At 46.0% G+C, this 24,398-nt stretch overlaps 3 protein-coding genes across 6 annotated transcripts; all 3 read left to right on the top strand.

The window, feature by feature from the left end:
* Window positions 1-6,049: 6,049 nt before the first annotated feature.
* LOC136952108 (serine/arginine-rich splicing factor 7-like) lies at window positions 6,050-11,324 on the top strand. 3 transcript variants are annotated; one of them, XR_010877802.1, is made up of 9 exons: window positions 6,050-6,249; window positions 6,510-6,752; window positions 6,846-7,028; window positions 7,686-7,766; window positions 7,892-7,933; window positions 8,018-8,062; window positions 8,287-8,379; window positions 9,239-9,684; window positions 10,797-11,324. XR_010877802.1 is itself a non-coding variant. In XM_067246794.1 (8 exons), exons 2-8 carry the CDS (start codon window positions 6,529-6,531, stop codon window positions 10,843-10,845), a joined length of 717 nt encoding a protein of 238 aa, XP_067102895.1. In that variant the 5' UTR covers window positions 6,050-6,249; window positions 6,510-6,528; the 3' UTR covers window positions 10,846-11,324. The 3 variants fall into 3 exon arrangements, 1 of the variants encoding a protein (XP_067102895.1); XR_010877803.1 differs by having other exon boundaries at window positions 7,895-7,933; XM_067246794.1 differs by lacking the exon at window positions 9,239-9,684.
* A 572-nt stretch (window positions 11,325-11,896) lies between these two features.
* Window positions 11,897-20,721, top strand: LOC136951666 (heterogeneous nuclear ribonucleoprotein L-like). Of its 2 annotated transcripts, none has more exons than XM_067246203.1 (14): window positions 11,897-12,027; window positions 12,882-13,000; window positions 13,331-13,568; window positions 13,654-13,739; window positions 14,341-14,437; window positions 14,612-14,684; window positions 17,669-17,701; window positions 18,353-18,421; window positions 18,688-18,950; window positions 19,137-19,258; window positions 19,430-19,631; window positions 19,808-19,865; window positions 19,946-20,056; window positions 20,232-20,721. In XM_067246203.1, exons 1-14 carry the CDS (start codon window positions 11,944-11,946, stop codon window positions 20,288-20,290), a joined length of 1,614 nt encoding a protein of 537 aa, XP_067102304.1. In that variant the 5' UTR covers window positions 11,897-11,943; the 3' UTR covers window positions 20,291-20,721. The 2 variants fall into 2 exon arrangements, with proteins under 2 accessions (XP_067102304.1, XP_067102305.1); XM_067246204.1 differs by having other exon boundaries at window positions 11,929-12,027; window positions 19,946-20,068.
* A 324-nt stretch (window positions 20,722-21,045) lies between these two features.
* ech1 (enoyl CoA hydratase 1, peroxisomal) lies at window positions 21,046-24,016 on the top strand. The gene is made up of 11 exons (XM_067246834.1): window positions 21,046-21,066; window positions 21,169-21,267; window positions 21,678-21,834; window positions 21,933-22,021; window positions 22,121-22,245; window positions 22,331-22,379; window positions 22,538-22,602; window positions 22,754-22,824; window positions 22,952-23,023; window positions 23,114-23,264; window positions 23,371-24,016. The coding sequence occupies exons 2-11, from the start codon at window positions 21,231-21,233 to the stop codon at window positions 23,473-23,475; spliced, it is 921 nt and encodes a 306-aa protein (XP_067102935.1). The 5' UTR covers window positions 21,046-21,066; window positions 21,169-21,230; the 3' UTR covers window positions 23,476-24,016.
* The last annotated feature ends 382 nt before the right edge of the window (window positions 24,017-24,398 follow it).

Raw genomic sequence — 24,398 nt, forward strand, 5'->3', positions numbered from 1 at the left:
AATGTCGGAGAAATTTAGAATGTAATGTTATATTCTGAAAATACTGGTGCTAGCATTCATTTGTCAGTAGAGAGCCCTCTCCCCACATGACCTATAGATGACACTAGGCTTACGTAAACAAACTGACCTAGGTTGACCATTTTCATACTAGAGGTGCAATAAACCTTATCTGTGTTGAGTGAATCATATGGTCAAGTCTAGGGTCGGAGAACTCTGTAAGTTTCCACGTGCACGCGCACTCTGTCTCTGGGATCGATCATATTGACAGCTGATATGCAGGGGAGGAAACTTCTCACCAATAAATGGTCTTACCTGAAGACTTGTGAACCAGACAAACTTTGTAGCACGATGGCGTGTGATGTTTTTGTCTCCTTGTGGGCCGGCCGCAAGTAATAAAGCTTTGTTAAACTTGTTCACCGACTGACTGTGCAATGCTTGATAGATTAATATTTCTGACACATAATGCTGCCATCGCTTACTTATCAATGGTTCGCTGTGTATATATGTGTTGTGTTTGTGTGTATGTGCATGTATGTGTTGTGTGTGTGTTTTATTTGTGTCAGTGTATATGTATGTGTTGTGATTGTGTGTATGTGTTGTGTATGTGTGTATATGTTGTGTGTGTTGTGTATGTGTGTGTTTATAATCCACTCCCCCTGATCTTGTTGTCTCAGATCTTCTATTGATCACACTGAGCACAAAATGTAGGCTACATAAATCAATGTGCTTCACTAGATAATAAAACAAATAGATAAAGGGCATAGGTTGTTAAGGCAAGTAAAAAATAGGCAAACACCTGTTGCTGACTGGTTGTTTCCGGCTGGCTGTCACCTGGTGACATCACCACTCCGTCAGCCATTCAAGTAACAGATGAGGGGAGCTAATTACATTTTCTCATTTTGGCAGAGTGCTTTGAGATAGCAGGGAGAGTCTACAGTATATGGGGTGAAGAAGAGGAATGAGGGTAGGGGGAGCGTGGGGAGAAGAGAGGTAGAAAGAGAGACGGATGAGTATAGAAGGAAAAGAGGAAAGGGAGAGAGGAATGAGTAAGGGGGGAGGAAAGACAGGACTCAATGGGGTGAGTGGATGAAGTGGGAGTTGGGGTGGAAGTAAGATCATTATGAGTCTGTCAAAGTTAATGGATGAGTTATGAAAGAAGAAGGTATTAATGATAGGATGTGGGGATTGGTTTACGTCATTGGTAAGAGCATTTGACTGGACTGGCTGACTGACTGACTGAAGTGATTGCAAATTCTTTGTAAAGCTCTCTCTTGGAAGTCGCTTTGGATAAAAGCGTCTGCTAAATGAATAAATGTAAATGTAAATGTAAATTCAAATCCCCTTCTGTGTTGGTCTTTGGATCAAAGCGTCTGCTAAATTAATACAATATTGAGATATATATAGAGAAGCATGAGCGACTTGAAGACACAGATGCGAGAAGTGAAATAATAATTTGGGTGTGTGAGAGAGATAGGTAGAGAAACTCTGGGCTGCCTCCCTAGATATCCTGACCTGCAACCTTCTCTGGAGAAATCTATTGGACTTTTCCTATAATCTGACAAAACCCGCTGTTTAGGGCTTGCCTCTATTCCATCTTCATCCTAGGAATTTAAACAGAATACTGAAGCCATCACACAATCTCTTCAGGAAGATGATATTAAGTATAATCCTTCTCAGTGTGTATGTGGCTGATCAGCATTCCACTTTCTGTCCACATTTCGGTGATGCTGACACAGAATAAAGGACAAAGAAATTGAAGTCGAAAAGAACCCAACGATCCTGAATGTGTTCCAAAATATTGAAGATGAGGATTAGGCTAGTAGGGAAAGGAACAATTGAACGTGCTGTATCTAACCAACTGTCTAACTTTCTCTCTCAGAACAACCTGCTTGACCCCAACCAATCGGGCTTCAAGACTGGCCACTCCACAGAGACTGCCCTCCTTTCAGTCACCACTGCCCTCCAGTCTGCCAGAGCGGCTTCCAGGTCATCCGTCATCATTCTGCTGGACCTTTCTGCAGCGTTTGATACGGTTAACCACCAGATCCTGCTCGCCAGACTTTCTGAGATGGGCATCACTGGCACTGCACTCCAGTGGATCTCATCCTACCTGTCGGGAAGATCCTACCAGGTTTCCTGGGGAAGCAAACTGTCAGGCCCTCGCCAGCTCTCCACTGGTGTCCCACAGGGCTCCGTCCTTGGACCCCTCCTCTTCTCTCTGTACACCACCTCACTTGGACCAATCATCACCTCCCATGGCTTCTCCTACCACTGCTACGCTGACGACACGCAGCTGTACCTGTCGTTCCCCCCGACCGATCCGGGGATCTCAGCTAGGATTGAGGCCTGCCTCACAGACATCTCCGCCTGGATGACCGAGCACCACCTCCAGCTGAACCTCGCCAAAACAGAACTTCTCATCATCCCGGCTAAACCCTCCATCTCCCACGATCTCTCAATCACCCTGGGATCTGCGACGGTGACCCCTTCATCCTCTGCCAGGAACCTTGGGGTTACCATGGACGATGAGCTCTCCCTCACGGCCCACATTACTGCGGTCTCCCGGTCGTGTAGATTCACCCTCTACAACATCCGGAAGATCAGGAGATACCTGTCTGAGCACTCCACCCAGCTGCTAGTCCAAGCACTTGTCCTCTCCAAGTTGGACTATTGCAACTCGCTGCTCACTGGTCTCCCAGCATGTGCAACCGACCCTCTTCAGAGGATTCAGAACACAGCGGCCCGCCTGGTCTACAATCTACCCAGACACTCCCATGTTACCCCGCTCCTCATCTCTCTCCACTGGTTACCTATCATGGCCCGTATCAGATTCAAGACCCTGGTATTGACCTTCTGAGCAGTGAACGGGACTGCACCCGTCTACATCAAGTCTCTCCTGCAGCCTTACACCCCCATCCGTCACCTACGGTCTTCTTCAGACAACCGCCCGGTGGTCCCACCGCTCAAGACCGCCCGGTCCCAACACAAGCTCTTCTCCTGTCTGGCCCCCCAGTGGTGGAATCAACTCCCCACCTCCATCAGAGACACTGACTGTCTCTCCACCTTCAAGAAAAGGCTCAAGACGCACTTGTTCCGAGAGTATAACGGTACTTAGGAATGGTTCGCTTGACCCGATGTTAGTTTCCTCAAGGATCACAATGACTCTTGCTCGGAGACTTGTTGCTCTTGTGGTTAGTGGTAACTGATTTAAATTTTTTGTACTCGCTGTGATATATTGTTTTTATTATTGTTGCTTGTTTTTTCCACTGGTACACTTGCACTTATAGCGGTTCATGTTGTTTAATTGTAACTTGTTTAACTACATGCTCTTATGGTTCTTCCCTTTGGCACTTACTTTGGTTGTTCACAATGTGTGCTTCATGTTTTGGCGACTCGCAATGTTTTGTGGCTATCTTGTTGTTATGATCAGTGACCTATGCACTTTGTAAAGCTCTCTCTTGGAAGTCGCTTTGGATAAAAGCGTCTGCTAAATGAATAAATGTAAATGTAAGGAGAAATTGAAAGATGAAAAAGAACGAGTAAGGGGTGCCGTATAAAATGCTGAGATTGGGAAAGAGGAAAAGGTTAGCTGGTTCAAGATTAAAGTTGAGACAGAAGAGAGAGTGATTGTAAAAGTGAAAAGTGTGGCAGTTGCCCAAGCATGGCTACCTACCGCAACACCACTCCGCAATGCAAAGATTTTAGCTCTCCCTCTATTACATTACATTTTCCATCCCTTTCTCACTTCTCTCATTCTCTCTACTCTACACCTTCACTCTCTCTCTCTCCACTCTTCATGGCTCACCATGCTATATATAGATATGCAGCTGTCTAAATCCTCTGTCTCTCCTCAATAATTACAGACAAAACCAAATGATAGGATCTTATTCTGCAGTTCGAGCTATTTCTGAACAAGGTTGTTTTGATTGACACATCAATTAGGCCTACATTCATTAGGAGAGATGGAGGGTTGAATCAGTGTGCTGTGAGTAGCATACGTCATGACGTGTGCTACTAATTATAGCTGCTAGGAATTATGAGTGAGATGTGGCAGAGCCAGATATGAATTGGTAGGCCTACTGCAGTAATTACACATGATAATGATGTGTGTGTGTTCACATATCGTGTGAGTACATATATGTTTGTGTCAAATGGCCCAGATATACAGTGGCTCACCCAGTAAACACAATGTCTCTCTCTGTGTGTGTGTGTGTGTGTGTGTGTCTGTCTCTCTCTCTCTCTCTCTCTCTCTCTCTCTCTCTCTCTCTCTCTCTCTCTCTGTGTGTCTGTCTCTCACTCACACATATATGAAACAAACAGGCACTATACATTAATTAAATCCCAAATCAAGGCCGTAGCCATGGAGTCAACATTGGGGGGGACAATATCTGCCGGGGAGTCTGAGGGTCCCCCACTGAAAACTTTTTACGTTTAGTTATGAATAGGATTAAAAAATGTTATTGTAATTATGGACAGCGTGCGTGGTTGCCTGTCGTAGCATAGCACATTTATATTTTATTTATATTTTTATATTAATATATTGGGGGGGACATTTTGACCAGATTTGAATTTTGGGGGGTATGTGTGTCCCCCAATATATATTATGATTAAGGCCCTGTCCCAAATACATGTATTTAACTACCAACAAAAATTATACATGCATTTATGAATATTGCATTATAGATGTCATATGAAAAGTTTTTAAATTATGTATGGGGATACATTTCAATGCATTTGATAGCTCAGGGGAAAAGGCTATGAATTTAATGAATTACACAACACAGCAGATCAAACATGCACACAGTAGCCAGAGTGATTTCCAGGTATTGAGCTGATGGTCACCTCTATCCTCAGCTCCATCTGCTCCTCCCACTCTACCTTCCATCCGTCTACCCATTCATCCATCAAACTAGTTCAGCAATTAAATCTGTTCACCTTTTATCCTGACAATACCTAACCTGTTTTCTCTGCCTTCCCCTCCTCCCAATCCCTTCATCTCACAACTACATCCTTCCATCCCCTCCTGCCATACTGTTCTGTTTAATCAATACAACCATACTGCTCTACAGCAGAGCCTTATGTGATTGGCTAATTGCCTTTGGCAGAAGGTGAAAACAGTCTGTCGACAGGGAACCAGGGAGACAAAAAATGTGCATGTGTGTGTGAGAAGGTGATTGATTGCTTTTCCATGGTGCATGCTATTCTCTTGACCACTGTTTTCTTTCTGTTTTTTATTACTCTTTGGAATACTAAGGTACACAGATGGACATGAAAAAGGGGACACTTGCTTTGTTTCTAAATCAATCCCAATAAATACTTTATTGAATCAGTACGCTTTCCGATGTCTGGCCGCAATGGACAATATGCAAGTGCACCCACGAATGTTGAAAGTATGAAGTGCATGAGTCTTAAATGCTTGATTACGAACACCAAAATATTCTATAGGACAATGCACTACTGATCCTTGATCTTATGTAGCCTATTTTATTATTTTATAGCTGCGCTATTTGTATGTCGCTTTAAATGAATGTGTCTGCTAAATCAATCCAATGCACCTGACACGTGTTTCTATAAGGTTAGAACAGCAAACAGGTGTGTGTTGGCCTACTAGGTCTATTTTACATAAAACGACACAAACGTTGTGTGCGTTAGCCTAAGCCTACATTATGTACACTGCGGTAAAACCAGGACAGAGAGAGGACACATAGGTCACTAACTGTTTAGGTACACTTTTCTTTGGGGGAAAGAATAATTTAACCAGTCGGTCCAGTAGGACCAGATAGCGATTTCTGGAGTAGCCTATGCAGTGTAGCCTATGTCGTGGTCGAAATGCTTCGATTGCCATCGTGCGCTGGGTTCCTGTATTGATTGCGGACTTGCAGAGGCGCTGAGTTTGTCCCTCAAACTACACTGTAAACTCTCGGGTTGCCAGGTTTCTGATACACACTCTTTATTTTCGCTCAGTATTGAAAACGGGGCACGGCCAAGGCGCATGCATTAGATTGGGGGATGTTTCAACCTGGCAAGCCAATTTAATCCCAGTCTGGCTACCACTGTACGGTACTAGAGAGTTAAGCGATAAACCCCTTCAAAAAAGCACCGAACTAAAAGTGTTAATAAAAAACATTTGGAAATATAACGTTAGTTAAATATTCCAGTTATCTGGATAGTGTGTTTATGTGATCTGATTTTATCGTCTTTCTGTGAAGTAATCGTGGGTGACAAACTCAACCGTGGGACTGCAGGAAGGTAAAATGAGCTCTCGCTTCGACGGACGCCATTGCATTGTTTACATCGTACAAAATAGCTAACATGTCCGGATCAACCCCAGTCCCATGGAACGTCCCAAACCGAGGCTTCGATGTTAGACTGTTTTAAATTTAGTGTGTAAATTCAGTAATGAGTCAATCCTTAATTTTTTTGTAAGATTTATGTTCATGAAGCCTCTTATTAACAACATTAGGCGAGAATGACAGTTTGCGTCTATTGCCCTTTTCTTTCGACTACAGAGTAGGACAGGTGAGGGAGATGTCACATTACTCATCTTCGCGAGGCTCTTCCCGGAACACCGATTGCAAGGTGTACGTCGGTGATTTGGGCAACGGTGCCGCCAAAGGTGAACTGGAGAGGGCATTCAGCTACTACGGTCCTCTGCGCAGCGTATGGGTGGCTAGGAACCCACCCGGGTTCGCCTTCGTGGAGTACGAGGATGCTCGAGATGCAGAGGACGCGGTGAAGGGGATGGATGGAAAGTGAGTGTTGATTGTAGCTTTAGCGTGTCCGTGGAGAATGTTACTTCATATTTTTGTGTGTTAACTCATCTTGTTTTATTATGTCCCTCTCAGGGTGATGTGTGGCTCTCGAATCCGTGTGGAGCTCTCTACAGGCATGTCCAGAAAGAGTCGCCATGGCCGTCCCAGCCGGCGGCATTTTGACCCCAACGACAGATGTTACCAGTGTGGAGACAGGGGCCACTATGCCTATGACTGCTACCGTTTCAACAAGAGAGGAGGGGGTCGGCGCAGCAGGTGGAGATACTCAGCAAGCTGACTCACCCAAGTGAACACAAACATACACTAGTGGACACATAGCCTACACACCTGGCACAGGCTCACAGAGACACAGAAACAGATGAGGGCTGTAACGGTACACAGAAGTCACGGTTCAGAACGTACCACCGTCTTGGTGTTAAGGTTCGGTACGAGTTCGGAAAAACAGGAAACAGCAACCAATCCCAAATGCTAGGTTTCTTTTCATATTACTTAATGCCGCAGCATAAAGTTTGTCAATCTTTTCACAACATGAACATGGGAACCTTTTTCCATTTGGAGCTCTTGAGATATTTGAGCTTTAAAGTTTGATGAGTGTGTGTCACATTCATGTTGGCAGACTCTCACTTATCTAGCCTAGACGACACACAAATACTCACAGAGATGTCTTTGTTTACAGGTGCAAGTGTTGATTCATCAAACTGTTTCAGATGAACTTTAATAAGTTATGCAGGCCTCAGGATCTCTCTGAGGCCTTGTGGTTTTCAGTCAAAGGTGGCAGTTGTGTCTTTCCAATTTGTGCATTAGGAAACAAAATAGGCCAATCACAGCCATGTATCTCCTCCTTAAGACCAACCATTAGAGTGTGTCTGCCCCTATGGAACAATCACAGCCTTGTGTCTACTCATATCCTAGGTCACGCTCTCGTTCCCATTCTCGTTCCCGGTCCAGATCTCATGGTCGCCGATACCGTTCCCGCAGCCGTAGCAACGGACGGTAAGTTCCCATGGGTTACTACAAGCTTTCTCAACAGGAGTATCCCCCCCAATGAGATCATATACCCTGCAGAGCTGTGTGCTCTCCTGCTCCTGTCTTGATCATGTGCCATCTCTCTATCCTAGCAGCCGGCATCGCTCTCCCTCATACTCCAAGCGCAGGAGCAGGTAAGACTGTGGCTGCAGATGAACAGGCCTGTTGTCTGTTGTGACTGAGTTAACATGGAGTGCTCCATCCTCCCCTTCCACTAGGTCTGGTTCCCCTACTCGCTCCAAGTCCAGGAGCCCTGTGAGAAGGTGAGCTGTTGTCAACATGGCATAGCTAAAGCATTCCTACTCTTCTCCACTGAAAGGCTTTGAGTGGACTCCTATGGTGTTTTGTTTTTGAATTTATACGGGCTTGCTCTTTTGGCAAGGGGTAGAGAGGACAGCACTGATGAAACATGGACGAAAAGTCCTGCTTCTCTGACATCTCAGGCAATGTGAACGTGATAGGCTAAGAGATGTCTTTTCCTGTGTAGTCGCTCCAGGTCTCGCTCCAGGTCAGCTCCCCGGGCCAGAGGGCGCCCTGCCTCGCGCTCTCGTTCCCCCTCCCCCAGTCGCAAGAGGACCAGGTAAGCCCTGCCCCCCCTCTCCTTAGTCTCTGTGCCTCCATACGTTTTAACTGTCTGTCCTCCAGCTCCTGTTCCTAACACTACTGTTAATCTACAGTTGCTTTGGATGTTTTAGAATGTTTTTTCAAATGTGATTCCATGAGGAGCCTCCGAAGAAACTCCCCCCCCCCTTGTCCCCGCCCTCCCGTACTCAGTGTTCCACACAGTTGTTCTAACTGAGGACAGTTGTAGTGTGCTAGCCATCGATGGGGTGTTCTTGGGTAAGGGTTAGGGTGGCAGACACTCCTCCTTCCTTCAACTTCCGGCTGTCGGCGTCTTCTACCGGAAGACTTTCCTCTCTCCCAACGGCAGTGCAGAGCGATCCCACCCTCCCACCCCCCATCACCTAGAGAGTCCTGACTGCTGCTGGAGATGGATGGAGGAAAGATGGAGACCCTGGGGCCGGGGGGATTCCAGATGGAAGATAGAGATGAGCTAGGAACTGTCCTTTATCTGCTTTGTAGTCTTTAATGTTAACACTGCAGGCTTGTTTAATACTGTTGGATATGACTACTTCACTCCACTGAAAGGCTGAAGAAGCTGCAGTCTCAGAATTAGGGGCGGGGGATGTTTAGGGGGTGGATAGTGGGGGGCAGGGTTGTAAAAGTTGTAGGGATGAGATGGAATGAGAGACGGAGGGAGAGTGGGGGGGGTCTTCTCTTTTCTCTTCTTCAGATCCCTCCATACAGCCTCAGTTTGACTAGTTCTTCAGAGAGAGAACCTCACCCCCCCCTCCCCTCAACCCTCCCCCCTCCTCCTCAGTGGTGACTAGACAGCGGTGATCTGCAGTGGGCCTGTGTGTTTTCATTTCCTTTTAAAGCGAGTGGATGAGCCCAGGGTCAGCCTGGTGGTGTGTGCGTCCAGCCGGAGGGTGACCACAGCTGGCCAGACACCCGCCCAGTCAGCCTGGCCTTCCCCTCCACTGCGGGGGGTTTAGAGAGAGGTCGACCTTCCGTCCGACCGGCTACAGATCCGACTGACAGACGCACCCACCCACCCTGCCTGCACACACACAGTTGTTCCAAAGCACGCGTCCCTCCCAGAGTCAGCCAGAATCAGCCAGCGGCAGATGAGAACACCGCTGAGCTCCGTTCAGACGACCAGTTAAACCCCCTACTACAGTCCCTACCTACCTACCTACCTGCCTGAGGGCTTAGCTTCTGAGAGGGAGACGAGAGATCAGACTTCAAGACCCTCCGAGTGTGTCTTCCAGTTCTAGCATCCGTCGCTTCTCTGTTCATGTTGTATCTGCCACTGTCTCCAAAGGTAACCAAACCTAAAACAACAACAAGTTGAAATTATGTCATTTGATTTGGTCAAAACACATGGGACTTGCCTAGTTTGTCTGATACTGTCCCTAACTTTACTTTACAGACACACACTAACTCTAAACCACTGTTGGGCATGCACAGTAAGGTTTTGTGTGTATGTGCGTGTATGTTTGTGTGTGATGAGAGAAAGTTGGTGTGAATTTCAAATGACACCTAATTTGGTTCAATTCCACATTTTATTGACACTACTGTCTAATCCCATGTGATACTGGTATCATAACCATAGTAATGACTCAATTTACAGTAACTACTACTTCTAAAAGACAGGCGATATCTCAGTGGTGGCTTTGTACATACAATATTTGCTTAACATGGTCACGGTGGCCTAGATTGGGCCACGATGGTAGGTTTACATTGGAGAGTAAGTCAAATGTCTACACTGTGGTGATATTAAGTTAACAATGCAGGGGTCATTGGGTTTCTGTACAGGCTTGGACTTGTGTGTCAAAGACAAGCTGATTCGTTTCATCATTGATATGGTTGTAGGGTCTAAGGAGGGATTATTGGTTAGGGGTGTTGTGTTTGAGTTATTGAAGGTCCTCTGCTCTTGCCGTAGTCTGGAAGGCCTTGGCCTCTATGTTGTTTTGATTTGGTCATTTAGACTCCTCATGGACTCTCAACAGACTGCCCTCCATTTCCTTGATCTCAGGGACTTCTGCCATACAATGGGGGTCACCCTCTGATGTTTAAGGTTACAGGACCTTTATCACACATGTTCACATAAGCACTGTCAGGCCTTAGACAAGGCAGCCCCCCAGCCATTTTGTGTTCTACTATTTGCACTGACACTTGTTTCTGGTGCGCTGGAGAGATGAAGGACTTTGGCCTTCAAATGACCTGGGTACGACTGCTTTGCCATCGGATACCAAGCCTCCTGGTCCAGGGAAATGGGCTGTGGTAGGTCTGAGAGCCATGTGAGACAGGCAGGCCAGCAAGCAAGATTGGTGTTGGGTTGGGTTACATACAGGGGTCAGCTGGTCATAGTTGTGAGAAAGTTGTCAGGCCCTCTCTTACCCGGCACTCACCCTCCTGTCTGGTGTGTTACAGTCGTTCCAGATCAGCCAGCCCGAAGAGGAGCCAGACCCCGGGAAACTGAACCAGGAAGAAAGCCCCCATCCACAAATCAATCTGTTATTACAGCCCAGCAGCTTGTCAAGGATTTCTTTCTTGATGTTTTGCATATTTGTGTTTGAATAGCTATGTCAGTTATTTGTTTCCTCTTAGTACCTCAGAGTAACTATCTGTTAGCTTCACACCTGTGTCTGAACCGCCCCAAACATGCATTTTAAGTACCCCGACCTGCATGCCTTACCTGATGATTACGATGTCACATTCCTAGTGCGTATGTTTCCCATGTCTACGTCTACTGCTCTTTTTAATTACTCAAATCATTTCTAGCAAATCATTTTCATGATTTATTGGATTTCTTTGGAAACGATCTCTGTTTGTATTTGATCTAGATTCAGAGTGAGATTAAGTTCTAGTGCTGTACTGGGCTGTGTTGTTCTTTTCAGTTAAAGCTGTTCCAGTTTGCAAGCAGTAGCAGTTTATTTTGAAATAAACCTGTACACAGAGTTTTTATGTGTTCTTTTTTAGAATCTAAGTAATGGTACTGTCGCCATTATGTTTCCCTTTGTATATAAACTGCCACCTGGGTGTTGAGATGGTGAGAAAAGTTGTAAGAACCCTGGAGTCGTGATGTTGTTTTCCTGGTATATAAAGCACAGATGCCAGCCCAAAGTTTCTACTACTTGATGCTGGGGTGACATGTCCTCTGGGCTCGTTGGGTTTATTTATCTGAGTATCTGGATAACTACATTTACCTTTACCTTGCTTCTTTTCAACCTTCATAAATTTCACCAAAACACTGGGCCTACTTGTATCAGACACTACAGAAGCTCAGATTGCATCTGTTGATAGAAATAGAAATGGTTTGATTTTTTAATGAAACTGGCTGCTTGAATTTTACAAGCGGTAATTGATTGAGTATATCCTTTTCCAATCATGAAACGCCTGAATCTATACTGAGCATTGCCATTGGGTCACGATTGAGATGATTTTGAAATTGACGTAAGAGGTAAGCCAATTGGAGCACGCTGTGACTGTATGAGGCGTGTCCATTGGAGTGTCGTTTTCTTCACTTTTCCGTCCATTTCGCTCCGTCACCACTATCAACCTTTTTAACTGGGACAACATGGCTACGCAGACGGGCCGTTATTACAGCGAAGGCGGTAGGGCAACGAAAAGACAAAAAACCGACAACGACGGAATGGCCACAGTAAGTGATGACTAAATGTCCCTACACGAATAATATATCAAGCTGCATTCACAAGCTATATTTTAACTTTTTGCATTAAAAAAAACAATCAAACTCATCATAGACATAACGCGATGGTTCATGGATTTCGTAGCTATCTGTAGCTAACTGTCGGCCAGCTAGCAGAAGCTTGCTTAGTATCCACGCGAGCTGCCAAAGCATCGAAAAAGCACTTGACTGAGTTTGCGTTTTTGGACCTGCTTTCGATTTTCTCTTGTGTACTAATGCAAGTGAGACCGTGATAGTTTTCCCTCGGAAGTCTATTCGTGGTTACTAAAGCAGATTATTGATTTGAATGAATGGGGTGCAATTCAGGCCACGCCATATGGACTGAATGTTAGCTCACCAGCAAGCGTGAGCTAGCTACCGTACCGCTTTGTTGAAACGTTATCGGCGTACAAGACGGGAAAGAAGTCGACGCAATGAACGGCGAAGTATATTTATTGTCCCGTACTGTGTTGACTAGAGTTACGACGATAAAACTATACATGACCTTAACCATTTTAGGAATTCCAGATTGACTTTATTCAAATTGTGTTGAACAACCCCTCCCCCACCGGTTTCGGCCTCGGGGTTCATTGTACGCTTATGTCCTCATTGTTTCGAAACATCTCTTTGTGCGTAACCGTAGTAGTTTGTTATAATTCTAGCTAAAGCGCAATATTTAGAGTACATTCACGGCATTCTAGAAGTTGGCTTTCTTTACAACGATGCCCTACAAGCCAGTGATTGGTAGTCTGTACGGCGGTATTGACCAACGCTTTCGTAAAATGATAAGTAGATTTAAGTTGTAATTAAATTTCTCATGTTTGCAGGAGGGCTATGATGACCCACACAAGACCCTTCCTTCCGTGGTGGTGCACGTGAGGGGGCTGGTTGATGGTATCACAGAAGCGGACCTTGTGGAGGCCCTGCAAGAATTTGGCCCAATCAGGTGAGCAACTACAGGTCGATGGTAACTAACTTGCTGACAGTGATTTGTTTTGAAATATGGCATGCATCATAGTTGGTCTAACGGGAATTACAATGCTGCTTTATTTGTCTGTAGGAATGCGTCATGCGTAAAGGAATGCGTTTGTGTTGTCAGAGGAACTGATCTGACCCTGTGACTTCAACGCATTCTTTTTTTTACTTTGGTTGCAGTCTTTTTAATGTGTGAATCTCCCTCCATGTGGTTAGATTAAGTACTTTAAGCCTGACAGTGTTATTTCTACCAGTGTTGTCTGAGCTTTGCAGTGTTAACAGCACCCGCTTCTCTTCTCAGTTACGTGGTGGTGATGCCCAAGAAGCGTCAAGCCCTGGTGGAGTACGAGGACATGAATGGCTCGTCCACTGCCGTCACCTACGCTAACGACAACCAGGTGTACATTGCTGGACACCCGGCCTTCATCAACTACTCCACCAGCCAGAAGATCTCCCGGCCTGGAGACCCGGATGATGCCCGCAGCGTCAACAACGTCCTCCTGCTCACCATTATGAACCCCATCTATCCAGTCACCACGGTAACGGCACAGTCGGATCCCCACAGTGTGTGAATTATTGTCTCGTGTGATTTGTAAAAATGCATGTCTATAATGTGTTTTTCAGGATGTCCTCTATACCATCTGCAACAATTGTGGCCCTGTCCAAAGGATCGTCATCTTCAGGAAGAACGGTGTCCAGGCCATGGTTGAATATCCTTTTTAAAACTCCATGGTTATTACCATTTGTAACAAGTGCAGGTCCATTGGAATTATTTGTTCCTGCTCCTATTTGACTCTCCCCCAGCGTCCTATCTAAACTTCCTAATAAACTGCCTGCTAATGTTTTTGAATGTCTGGACTATAGGCATTGGGTATTGCCTTAATAAAAGGGGGGGGAGATTGGACGTGGGGGATCGAAAGAGAAATGTAATTTGATTCTACCTGTATAAAAGATAGTGATGGCAGCATAATGTAGGAACGTTGGCTTTCAATGCAATGCTCTCCCTGGTTTTAGATGGTTTAGCTTACCTCGACTCCACCTCTTTTTATACAACCTCAGGATTCCTTAGCGAAGCTAACGAGGTCTCAACATACTTCAGTTGTGTTAAGAGTCTGGGAATGTTATTGTTTTTAGTGTGGCTAAAAACAATAACATTCCCAGACTCTTAACACACTCTTATTACCTGTGGCTATAGCCACAGGTAATAAGAGTGTTTTAAAGGAACTAGTGTTCAGTAGCTGTATGAAACATGCCCTAGCCCGTGGCCTTGCTCCCTCTTGTCTTGTCGGTTCCTTGATTCCCTCGATCCACGTTTGACTCTGTGCAGAGTGCACAGCGAGCCAAAGCTTCCCTCAACGGAGCCGACATCTACTCTGGCTGCTGCACCCTAAAGATTGAATATGCCAAGGTGAGCACATACAACCCCTCCACACACTAATAAACAGCTACCTGTACAGACAGGCTATTTACAACAAGTTCTATAACATTTACGACCCTGTTGTACTCGACAGACAAGATAGCAGGCCAGGTGTTGTAATACTTTAAGGGTGTCATCATTTTTGTATTTATTTCTTGCCATTAGCCGACGCGCCTTAATGTCTTCAAGAACGACCAGGACACATGGGACTATACCAACCCCAACCTGGGCGCCCAAGGTAACACACCTGTCCAAGTGGTCTTTTTTGTCACTACCCAGCACCCTTAGTGCCACTGGGGGAGGGGAGGGTAGAGCTTCCAGAATAGCACCACTCAGCATAGATGGTACTCAAGGCTGGACACTCAATTCTGTGTCTTACATATGGCTTGTAATGGATTGGCTATACTGTTTGGGCTAGCACTGTTACAAGCTGGGAGCTGGGAAATGGAAGGTTCAGCCAGGGGATGTTGAGTCTTGTCTCAGTGGTGTTATGACTGAGGCATTTGAGGGGTTGTACTGACAAACAGCAAGTATGCTAAGAGCAGCTGGAATCGTGGATGGACAGCTTTATGAGCTGCTTAATCTGACCAGTCCAAAAACATGCCGACATTGTCTGCACTAAGATTGTAGACGGTGCAGCAGGAAACCGAAGGGAGAATAGATGCACTATGCATATCAGAATATAGCATGTTATCTTCCTGTCTGGAATTCTAGTCTAGTTATTTTTCTAGAATGAGATGAACCGCATTGGTCTAAGTTAGCTTCTACCATTTCATAAGAAGACTAGGTTTTCCTTTAAGTAAGTTCTGCATCATGATTGAACTTCTGCCAGATATCCCTGGCATTCCACCCATGTAACACAAACAGACGTAAGCTATGCCCTCAGGTTGCTGTGACGCCCAGCAGCAGCTTTTTATTTTGCTGCTGCCTGATTCCTTGGACATACTTTTTAGGCCGGCTACTCTGTATTCATAGTCAGTCTTAAAGCAGGTACTTAGTTCCTTTTTGTTATGCACCAGTCACTTCTGAATCCTCCGCTGCCTCCCAACATCCAGCTGCTCCTACCACACCTGCTGTCCAGGTGGTCAGGGCTGTCCTTCACATCTCCAGCTCATCTCCCTCTCCCTGCCCTGGGGAACAACAACAACACATTTCCATGCTCTCTTGGGGAAGAGTCAGACACATTGTTGACTAAATCAATACTACTTCTAAGGACACATCCAGTCTCTTTAGTGAACTGAGGAACACTGCACAGTCCATCCACGCACCCCCTCCGACATTGAGCCAAGAGGTAGACTGCAACAAGATGTTGAGACCAGAGACACTCCTTCAACACAGTCGTACAACTGACTGATACCCCCCATGCCTCTCCACCACCCCAGTCTCGTCATTTCAACCTCAGCAACATAATCTACAGATCCAAGAAGACACGCTGTACCTCCCACAGTACAACACATTGTTCATTCTGGCTGGGGTGGGGGGGGGAGTCGGGGTTGTTTGTACCTCTCAACCGCCCGGTTCCCTCCCCTTCCTGCCCCACTCCCAGTTTTTGTGACCAAGTGAGATGCCAGACACATTGAAACACTGCTCCTCTTCCTCCTCCACCCAACAACCCACACCTGCGTCATCATCACCACCACCGTAAACCACTGATGACATGGAACCCTTGTCTGTGCGGTCGATTCGGAGGCAGACAAAAACAGACTCACTTAGTGACAGACGGAGCAGAGCAAAACACCACAACTGATCAACCATACTGATTATGTCAACCAGTCGTTCAGCACCCATGGCCTGTCCTGGCCGTCTCTCAACCGGCCTGTTTCAGGACTGTGGGGGGATGGTATGGGCCATCTCACACTTTTGTTCCAGGTGTTTATCAACACATCAATGGGACACTTTACTTCACAACTACATCACCCAGAATCCGTCACTCCACTCCTCTGATGTCGATGATTCCACTGATTCCATTGGTCAGGCCGCAGCCTATAAAAGCTGATGAAGACGACACTGCTGACAACACGCCCCCCCAAGTATGCAGGCACATTCAGGCAGGCCTACTCTGACCCACAGATACCTACCTATGCACCACATCATGGACTCGGGTGTTTTCTTATACCTCTATTCTCTCCTCCTTCCTGTTCTGACTACATACTTTCCTGTCTAGCTCACCCCTTTCTGAATACAGCTCCATTGTGAGATGTTGGCATCCTGTTAGCACCTGTGTAACACCTTCCATGTGATGCAGGTGTGGCAATTTACGCCTAGAGAGGACCCTGCCTCCCCAATCTGGGAATTATACCCAGTGGTCGTCCAATGGTAAGCAGGATAAGCCGCTCGGAGGACGGAGCAACTGGGGCAATTACTGCTTGATAAAGGATTCAAGGAAGTCCCAAAGGTGAAAACGGTGCTCTTGTGCCCCCCACCCCCCACCCCCACCCCCAAGAGGATGGGAGTGAGTGGATGGATGGATGAAACAAACATGGATGGAGAGATAGGAGAGGTTCCAAGTTACTGCCAATGTTGTGCCTATGCTGTAAGTAATCTGCTCCCCCTGTCTGGGAAACAGTAGCAGCACAACACCTGCAACACTCAAGATTCTCCTCACCACATGATTTTCAAGTGACTCCATTTTAGACCCTAATCACTTTATTTTCTTTTGTGGGCGGGTTTTCTTTTTTTGCTGCCAAGACTCTGCAAATGGAGCCTACAATGTTGTCCTGCATTTGTTTGTCCTCTGGTTTTTACTCATGTCTGTTGCCAGGATTGTACCAAATACCTGAAGCTCCAGGTTGACTTGGTGTATGGGTGCTGGGGGGTGCATATGTGCCAAACTGTGTATATCATTTTCCAATGTCCAATTACCTAAATTAATAAAGCTTGTGTTTTAAAAGTACAGTTTACTCGAAATGCAAATGAACGTTTGCCACTTGGGTTTTAGTAGTGGGGTAGTTGTGCTCTTTATTTAAGGGCAGGGTGTTGATATGCATTTTGTGTAAACTACCCCTTTTAAAAATGGTTTATTGCTTGAATGCAATCTGGCCTGAGATGTTAAGACATCACTGTCGTTAGTACATCAAGTGTTGCAGTAAGCAAGCCCTGACCCTGTCCTGATGTGGACTAAGCAGTGTTTTGATAGCGTCCTGATTTGATGTGTTGCCAGTGTGTTGTGATGTGGAGGTGGATTTACCTGACTTTGACTCTATTATATGTGTACCTGTACAGATGCTGAGGCTGATGGAAATGGGAGCAATTCAGGTGTGTGTGCAAAACCATTAGTTAGGTATCCTATCCCTCCACCCCTTTCACACACCACCAATTCAAATCCCATGCCCTGTTTCTTGGCCATTTATTTGAAACCAATATTAACCAAGCTGTTGTCTTTTTGTTCGAGTCATTCTAGGGCTAAAGCATTTGGCATGTTGGTTGTAGCCTAACATCAGGACTGTTTAGTTTGATAACTTTTTTTAATTCCAGTTCTTAAATGGTAGCACATTTAGCATGGATGTTGCCTGTTGTAGAACTATTGGTTTGGTTTTGGGGTATTGCTGCAGCAATCAGTGCCAAGTATCGCTCCCTACTCTGATTGCATGAATGAACATGTTTAAGCAAGTGATTCCTGGTGTGGACGTTCTGATGTAATCTGTATTTGTCACAGAGGGGTCAATGTCACAATACCCTAGCTGAGGAATAAGGAACATTTGGCATTTAAGTTTTTACGTTAGTCTGGCGGAACTTGACGCTTATGGTTAAAAGTGCTCTTTTAGATTGGCTGGTTGGTTGTTTTCACTATGAATCCATCTATACTGTCTCTGAACTGGCAAATTAACGGTCTGTCCCTTCACATCTATCACTTTCTTTCTCCATATCCTCTTCCTACTTCTCTCCCTGTGCCTTACTTCTCCTCAGATGTGAATGCCAACCCCAACAAGCGGCAGAGACAGCCTGCTCTGCTGGGAGACCACCCTCCAGAGTACGGTAAGCCTCTCAGGCTCCTGGGGACCACACTACTGAGCTGTACCCCCTCAGTCTGCCATTTTCTTTAAATGATATAATGGGACCAACACAATTCTGTAAGGAGATTGGATTTCCCCACAGTGGCAGATAAGTGGTGCTGTGTAGTCAAACTCTGTAGTCAGTTCCTCATAACATTTTTTGCATGCTGTGTGCCAGTCTAACGTGACCATGGCCAGCAAAATCCCTTTAGTTGACCTCTGTCACGGTCATGTCTCCTATTCGTGCAGGTGGACAGGGTGGGTACGGGTACGGATACGACGAGAGCTACGGCCCACCGCCCCATGAGGGACGCCGTATGGGCCCACCAATGAGAGGGCGTGGTGGGCGCGGCGGCTACGGTGCCCCAGGCTATGGACCCCCTCCCCCGCCACCTGGCGAGTACAGTGCCCACGCAGACTCCCCCGTCGTCATGGTGTACGGCCTGGAGGCTCTCAAGATGAATGCAGACAGGGTCTTCAATGTCTTCTGTCTCTATGGCAATGTCGAGAGGGTGAGTTTGAATGTGTAGGCGTGCCTTCAGTAGCAATCTTTGATACTTTGGAGTTGTCATGTCTTCCTGAAGAGTAGGATATAAGCGCTCCATTTGGACAGTTGAGTGGCCAATTTAATAAAAGTTAGTATGAGTACCCTTAATATCTGGTGACACTTCGCTAACCCCTGCCCCCACAACCACCAGGTGAAGTTCATGAAGAGCAAACCTGGAGCCGCCATGGTGGAGATGGGAGACTGCTATGCCGTTGACCGTGCCATCACCCACCTCAACAACAACTTCCTGTTTGGACAGAAGCTGAACGTCTGGTGAGGATGCCCACTGTAGCTAGACATGGCTCTAGACTCCTCTCTCGCTCACCTGGTTTCTTCACTCATTTACTTTCACTCATTAGATTATTTTTTGTCAAGTTGCTTTGTGTATCACAATGTTTTAGTTTGTTCCTGATGTTCCCTAATCCACCTGCCTCTCCTCTCCAGTGTGTCCAAGCAGCAGGCGATCATGCCAGGACAGTCCTACGAGCTGGAAGACGGTTCCACCAGTTTCAAAGATTTCCATGGTTCCCGTAACAACCGCTTCACCTCCCCCGAGCAGGCTGCCAAGAACCGCATCCAGCACCCCAGCAACGTGCTGCACTTCTTTAACGCCCAGCCAGACGCCTCCGTCGAGGTCTTCTCTCAGGTGGGTGCCCAAGAGGGTCCTTTTCAAAAAGTCACATGGAATATTTGCATGCTAGTTTGTATTGTTTTGCTATATCGTAGCATTTTTGTTGTTGAAATGTAATTTGGTGTAGATTGCAGTCTGCTTTGCTTGTTCCACTCGTGAATAACCAGCTGGGGCGCTTTTTTCTTTTCTAGATCTGTGAAGAACTGGGTGTCAAGAGCCCCATCAACATCAAATTGTTCACAGGAAAGGGTGTGACATAGTTTTCTTCGGTATAATTGTATCTATATGCTGGTGTACCCATGTTCTAATGCTTGTGTTTGGTGGACCAGGAGGGGCAGCGACCAGCGAGCGCAGCTCTTCAGGCTTGCTGGAGTGGGAGTCCATCAACGATGCCATGGAGGCCCTGTCCATGATGAACCACTACCAGATGAAAAACTCCAGTACGTCCTCACGTTAGTCCCTTTCTTTTTTGCCCATTCCGCTGGGCCCGTATCAGCCTTGCAACAGTCTGCACATCAGCCTTGTTACAGACTCACAAAGCCTAGACGTAGAAATTAATGTACTGATCAGTTAAACCTATTTTGTGCCTAACACTTTCTGTCTGTCTCCCCTCAGCTGGTCCTTACCCCTACACCCTCAAGCTGTGCTTCTCAACTGCGCAGCACACAAACTGAGCCCATTCTGGCCATCGCCATGGAGATCGTTCTAACCTATATCCCTACAGCTCCATTTCACATTGTTCTTTCCAGACTGTTAGTTGTAGGGAGTTTGTGTGTCTGCAGTCATGCCCTCCTGTCCTTATTCTTTGGTATTATTAACATCATAAAAGATGGATTAAATGTGATAAATGTTGTGGATAAACAATTTTTATGCCTGGCGGATGAATAAGAAAACATGCTTTTTGTAATGTTGTTTTGAACATTTTACGATAGCTCCCATGTTGAATCGTTGCTTATTTTGTTTTATTTTTTATTATTGCTGTCTGCTCAGTACTGCACCTGCGTACACAAACATGTCCATGTCCATATGTTGAGGAGGTAGAGTGCTTCTTTTGTTGTAAGAAAAATTAAAACCAATTTGAATAAAAGCTTGCTTTCTCCAGTTACTGGTTTTACACGGCTTAGTATTGCTAAAATGAACCCACAGCCACAGTGAAGGTGGCAATTGCCTTGATAGGCAATTTCCATATCAAGATCGTATAAGCGGTCTTATTTTTGTGATAAGAGATAAGAACATTCAGATTTGAAAAAACAATGCAAGTCACGTTTAAAGTCTGCACTGCAATCGTATAGCGTACACCACTAGAGGTTGTCTCGTAGGCAACACAGGGCTTTGCGACGCTTCTGCACGAACGAATGTATTTGAGCCTTCAAGTACACCGTCCTTACATTCTGCACAGAATAGCTACACATTCAGTGCGTGAAGGGCTATTTCGTAAGATCTGCCGATAGTAAGCCACAACAAATTAAGATTTACAACAGAAATCAATAAAGTAAATTGCGGATAAAATTGATAGTTAATTTTTCATTTGCCTTGTTTTTCAACTTGTTAGGACGGGTTTGTCCTAGCTTTTGGAAAGGTAGCACTATAGCACTGAGAACTAAGTGAAGGGCAATGTTGTCATTAATTGCCAGAACAGCTCTAACGAAAAGTAAGTTTGTATGATAAACACACGCACGTATTTTCAATGCTAGCTGGAACGACATGCAGCATTGTTTAGAAAGAATTAAATGCTTATGTTCACTGTTGTAACGATAGGGCAATTAGAGTGGCTAGTTAGCTAGCTCCTTTTACTAGCTAGTCAGTTTTCTAGGTGAGAGGTTAAAACTGTGTCAAGCCTGTCAAGCCCGTTCACTCTGATCTGAGTCCAGATTTTTGCATACATGTTCCATTGTATTTGTTTTTGCTTTCTGTCTTTGTTCTGCCTTTCTGTTCTGCCTTTCTGTTGTCAGTATCTCATTACCTATTTCTTTCTCTCTACCCCTCGCTCACAAGCAAAGTTGTTTCATCTTTCCTTCCCTCTCTCCATACCTTATTCTCTCTTTCATTCCCTCTCCACAGACAGCAGTGTGTGGCTACCAGGTATCAGAGCCATGTCTTCCGGAGGTCCCACCGCCCCCTTCACCACCCTCTCAATCAGCCACCCAGCCACGGCCGTCACACACGTCGAGCTGCACCGCCCCGAGAAACGCAACGCCATGAACCGTGCCTTCTGGAGGTAGGTCATTATGCCCGACCGTCCATGGGCCATGTATTATAGAGGTGGGACACAGAGTCGATCCTATAAACCCTCCATCTTCTCTGCCGTCCTCCCAGCGAGATGGTGGACTGTTTCTCTCAGATCGCTGCAGACCCAGATTGCAGAGTGGTGGTCGTCTCGGGAGCAGGCAAGATGTTCACTTCCGGTGAGTCAGATGGTTGGATGAAAGTCTTTTGTATTGGACTCCTTATCAACCATATATCCCTATTGGACGTAGATTGTGTGTGTCTGTGTGTGTGAGCAGGCATCGACCTGATGGACATGGCCAGTGATATACTTCAACCAGAGGGAGACGACATGGCCCGAACTTCGTGGAACATGAGACGCATCATCACCAAGTACCAGGAGACATTCAGCGTCATTGAGAAGGTCTGTGGAAAAAAATGTATGCAATCAGAGAGACAAATGTGTATTGTTTATTGGTCCACCCATCCACCCACCTTTATTCTTGCAGTGTCCGAAGCCAGTGGTGGTGGCAGTGCACAGCGCCTGTATAGGAGGAGGTCAGCTGGTGGGACGGGGGGTGCACTATTCCATCTTTTCTAGAACAATAGTTTCCTCAAATGTATTTCGATATTGTCCGGTCATTCGTATTGATCTGCGGTGTTTGTTGACCAAGTGTGTGTGTACGTGGGGATGTCTATGTTGATGTGTTTGCCAGGTGTGGATCTGATCACAGCGTGTGACATCCGTCTGTGCACTCAGGATGCATGGTTCCAGGTTAAGGTAGGATTGGCTTGAATAGTGTACTAACTGGATAACTTTGATAAAACACTTTGTTTAAGGTCCACAGTTCAACATAGAGAAATGTTATTTCCTTCACTTAATTGTCAGAACCACCGACCAATCACATATGATTGGTCCTGTCTTCCTCCAGGAAGTGGATATTGGCCTGGCAGCAGACGTGGGAACTCTGCAGAGACTTCCCAAGGTCATCGGCAGCCGCAGGTAAAGAGAGACTCACATGATCATACTAGAGCAATATTACTAGAGATAACCCAATGCTGGTTTACAAGGTTATTTACCTGCTGTAAATGTGATTAAATGATGAAATAACTGTTTGTTGCTCCTGCAGCCTTGTGAATGAGCTGGCTCTGACTGCCAGGAAGATGTATGCTGACGAGGCCAAGAGCAGCGGGCTGGTCAGGTGGGCAGACTAGGAGTGTGTCTGTTTGTGTGCCTGTGAGTTTGTAATTCATGATTATTATGTTTGTCACCCCCCCGCCGCCACATATAGCCGTGTGTTTGACGATAAGGAGGCCATGATGGCGGCGGCTCTGGAGTTGGCGGGGGAGATTGCCGGACGCAGCCCCGTGGCAGTGCAGGGTACCAAGGTCAACCTGATCTACTCCAGGGACCACAGCGTGGCCGAAGGACTGGACTACATGGTGAGACTCTAGCAGTGCTCTCAGATGGTCTGGTGATTGCTGGTCTCATGGAGGGTTAGAATCCTAGACAGATTAGGCTCATTTGATCATGTCTGTTTGTCTGCAGGCTACTTGGAACATGAGCATGCTGCAGACCCAGGACGTGATGAAGTCCGCTCAGGCTTCCATGGAGAAGAAGAGCCCCAAGGAAGTGGCTTTCTCCAAGCTGTGAGACCACCTGGGCCTGGCTCAACTCAGCCTGGCCCAACTCAGCCTGCTGGGGAGGAGGGGAGATTTCTACGTTAATAAAGGGGTCTAAGAGGGACTGGCCTACCCCTTTGTTTACAAGGCATTGAGTGGAAAGGGGAGAGATGGAGGGAGGGATTAACTGTTCTACTATAGCTCACTGTCTCCTGGAGTTCACTAACTGAGAATGTGTTGAACAGGGCCCAGAGATGGGATAGATGTTTTTTTTTGCAGTGTCCCTGCATCCTGGTTATACAGATTCCCTGAAGCATTGAGTTAGTGCTATTAAGTCAATCCTAAAAATGTTAACTACTGCCATGCCTTTTAAATACAAGTGGATAGAATTGGGATACAAGGAACGCGTTTTGTGCCAATGCCTTTCATGTTCATCAGAGAAACCAAAACGAAATATGTCGGTTGAGAGATGAAGGAGCCATCGCTTTGTCTCCAACTCTGGCAGGGTCTGGTCTCTAATCAAGCCTGATCATGATTGTTTGATCAAATAAAGCGTTGAAAAGAGTCAAGAATGAAGATGTTGCACACTTTTTCAATAAGTTGAGCCTCAGTTGTATTTTCTCAAAATAGCAATGAGGTTAAGCAGGCTTTCAGATCAGGCACCATGAACCATGACTTGGGCGGGGGGGGGGGGTCAGATGGCTGAGTGGTTAGGAAATCGGGTACCAAACAGAAGGTTGCCGGTTCGATTCCGGCCGTGTCAATGACGTTGTGTGCCTGGGCAAGGCACTTCACCCTACTTGCCTCGGGGGAATGTCCCTGTACTTACTGTAAGTCGCTCTGGATAAGAGCGTCTGCTAAATGACTAAATATAAATGACTGCCCTGAAGTAACATACCACTCTGAAGAATTCATCTCACTGGACTCCCTCAAACATCTCCCATATCCTGACAA

Source organism: Osmerus mordax, chromosome 11 (genome assembly GCF_038355195.1).
Source record: "Osmerus mordax isolate fOsmMor3 chromosome 11, fOsmMor3.pri, whole genome shotgun sequence".
Lineage (NCBI taxonomy): Eukaryota > Metazoa > Chordata > Actinopteri > Osmeriformes > Osmeridae > Osmerus > Osmerus mordax.

What these genes read in the sequence shown, in the direction of transcription:
- LOC136952108 (XM_067246794.1), top strand. Translation starts at nt 6,529, where the DNA reads ATGTCACATTACTCATCTTCGCGAGGCTCTTCCCGGAACACCGATTGC. An exon ending in GTGAAGGGGATGGATGGAAA is followed by an intron (nt 6,753 to 6,845) that starts GTGAGTGTTGAT and finishes TGTCCCTCTCAG; the next exon opens with GGTGATGTGTGGCTCTCGAA. An exon ending in CCCAGTCGCAAGAGGACCAG is followed by an intron (nt 8,380 to 10,796) that starts GTAAGCCCTGCC and finishes GGTGTGTTACAG; the next exon opens with TCGTTCCAGATCAGCCAGCC.
- ech1 (XM_067246834.1), top strand. Translation starts at nt 21,231, where the DNA reads ATGTTGTCATTAATTGCCAGAACAGCTCTAACGAAAA. An exon ending in ATGCATGGTTCCAGGTTAAG is followed by an intron (nt 22,603 to 22,753) that starts GTAGGATTGGCT and finishes GTCTTCCTCCAG; the next exon opens with GAAGTGGATATTGGCCTGGC. An exon ending in CCGAAGGACTGGACTACATG is followed by an intron (nt 23,265 to 23,370) that starts GTGAGACTCTAG and finishes GTTTGTCTGCAG; the next exon opens with GCTACTTGGAACATGAGCAT.
- LOC136951666 (XM_067246204.1), top strand. Translation starts at nt 11,944, where the DNA reads ATGGCTACGCAGACGGGCCGTTATTACAGCGAAGGCGGTAGGGCAACG. An exon ending in CCGTCGAGGTCTTCTCTCAG is followed by an intron (nt 19,632 to 19,807) that starts GTGGGTGCCCAA and finishes TTTCTTTTCTAG; the next exon opens with ATCTGTGAAGAACTGGGTGT. An exon ending in AAACTCCAGTACGTCCTCAC is followed by an intron (nt 20,069 to 20,231) that starts GTTAGTCCCTTT and finishes GTCTCCCCTCAG; the next exon opens with CTGGTCCTTACCCCTACACC.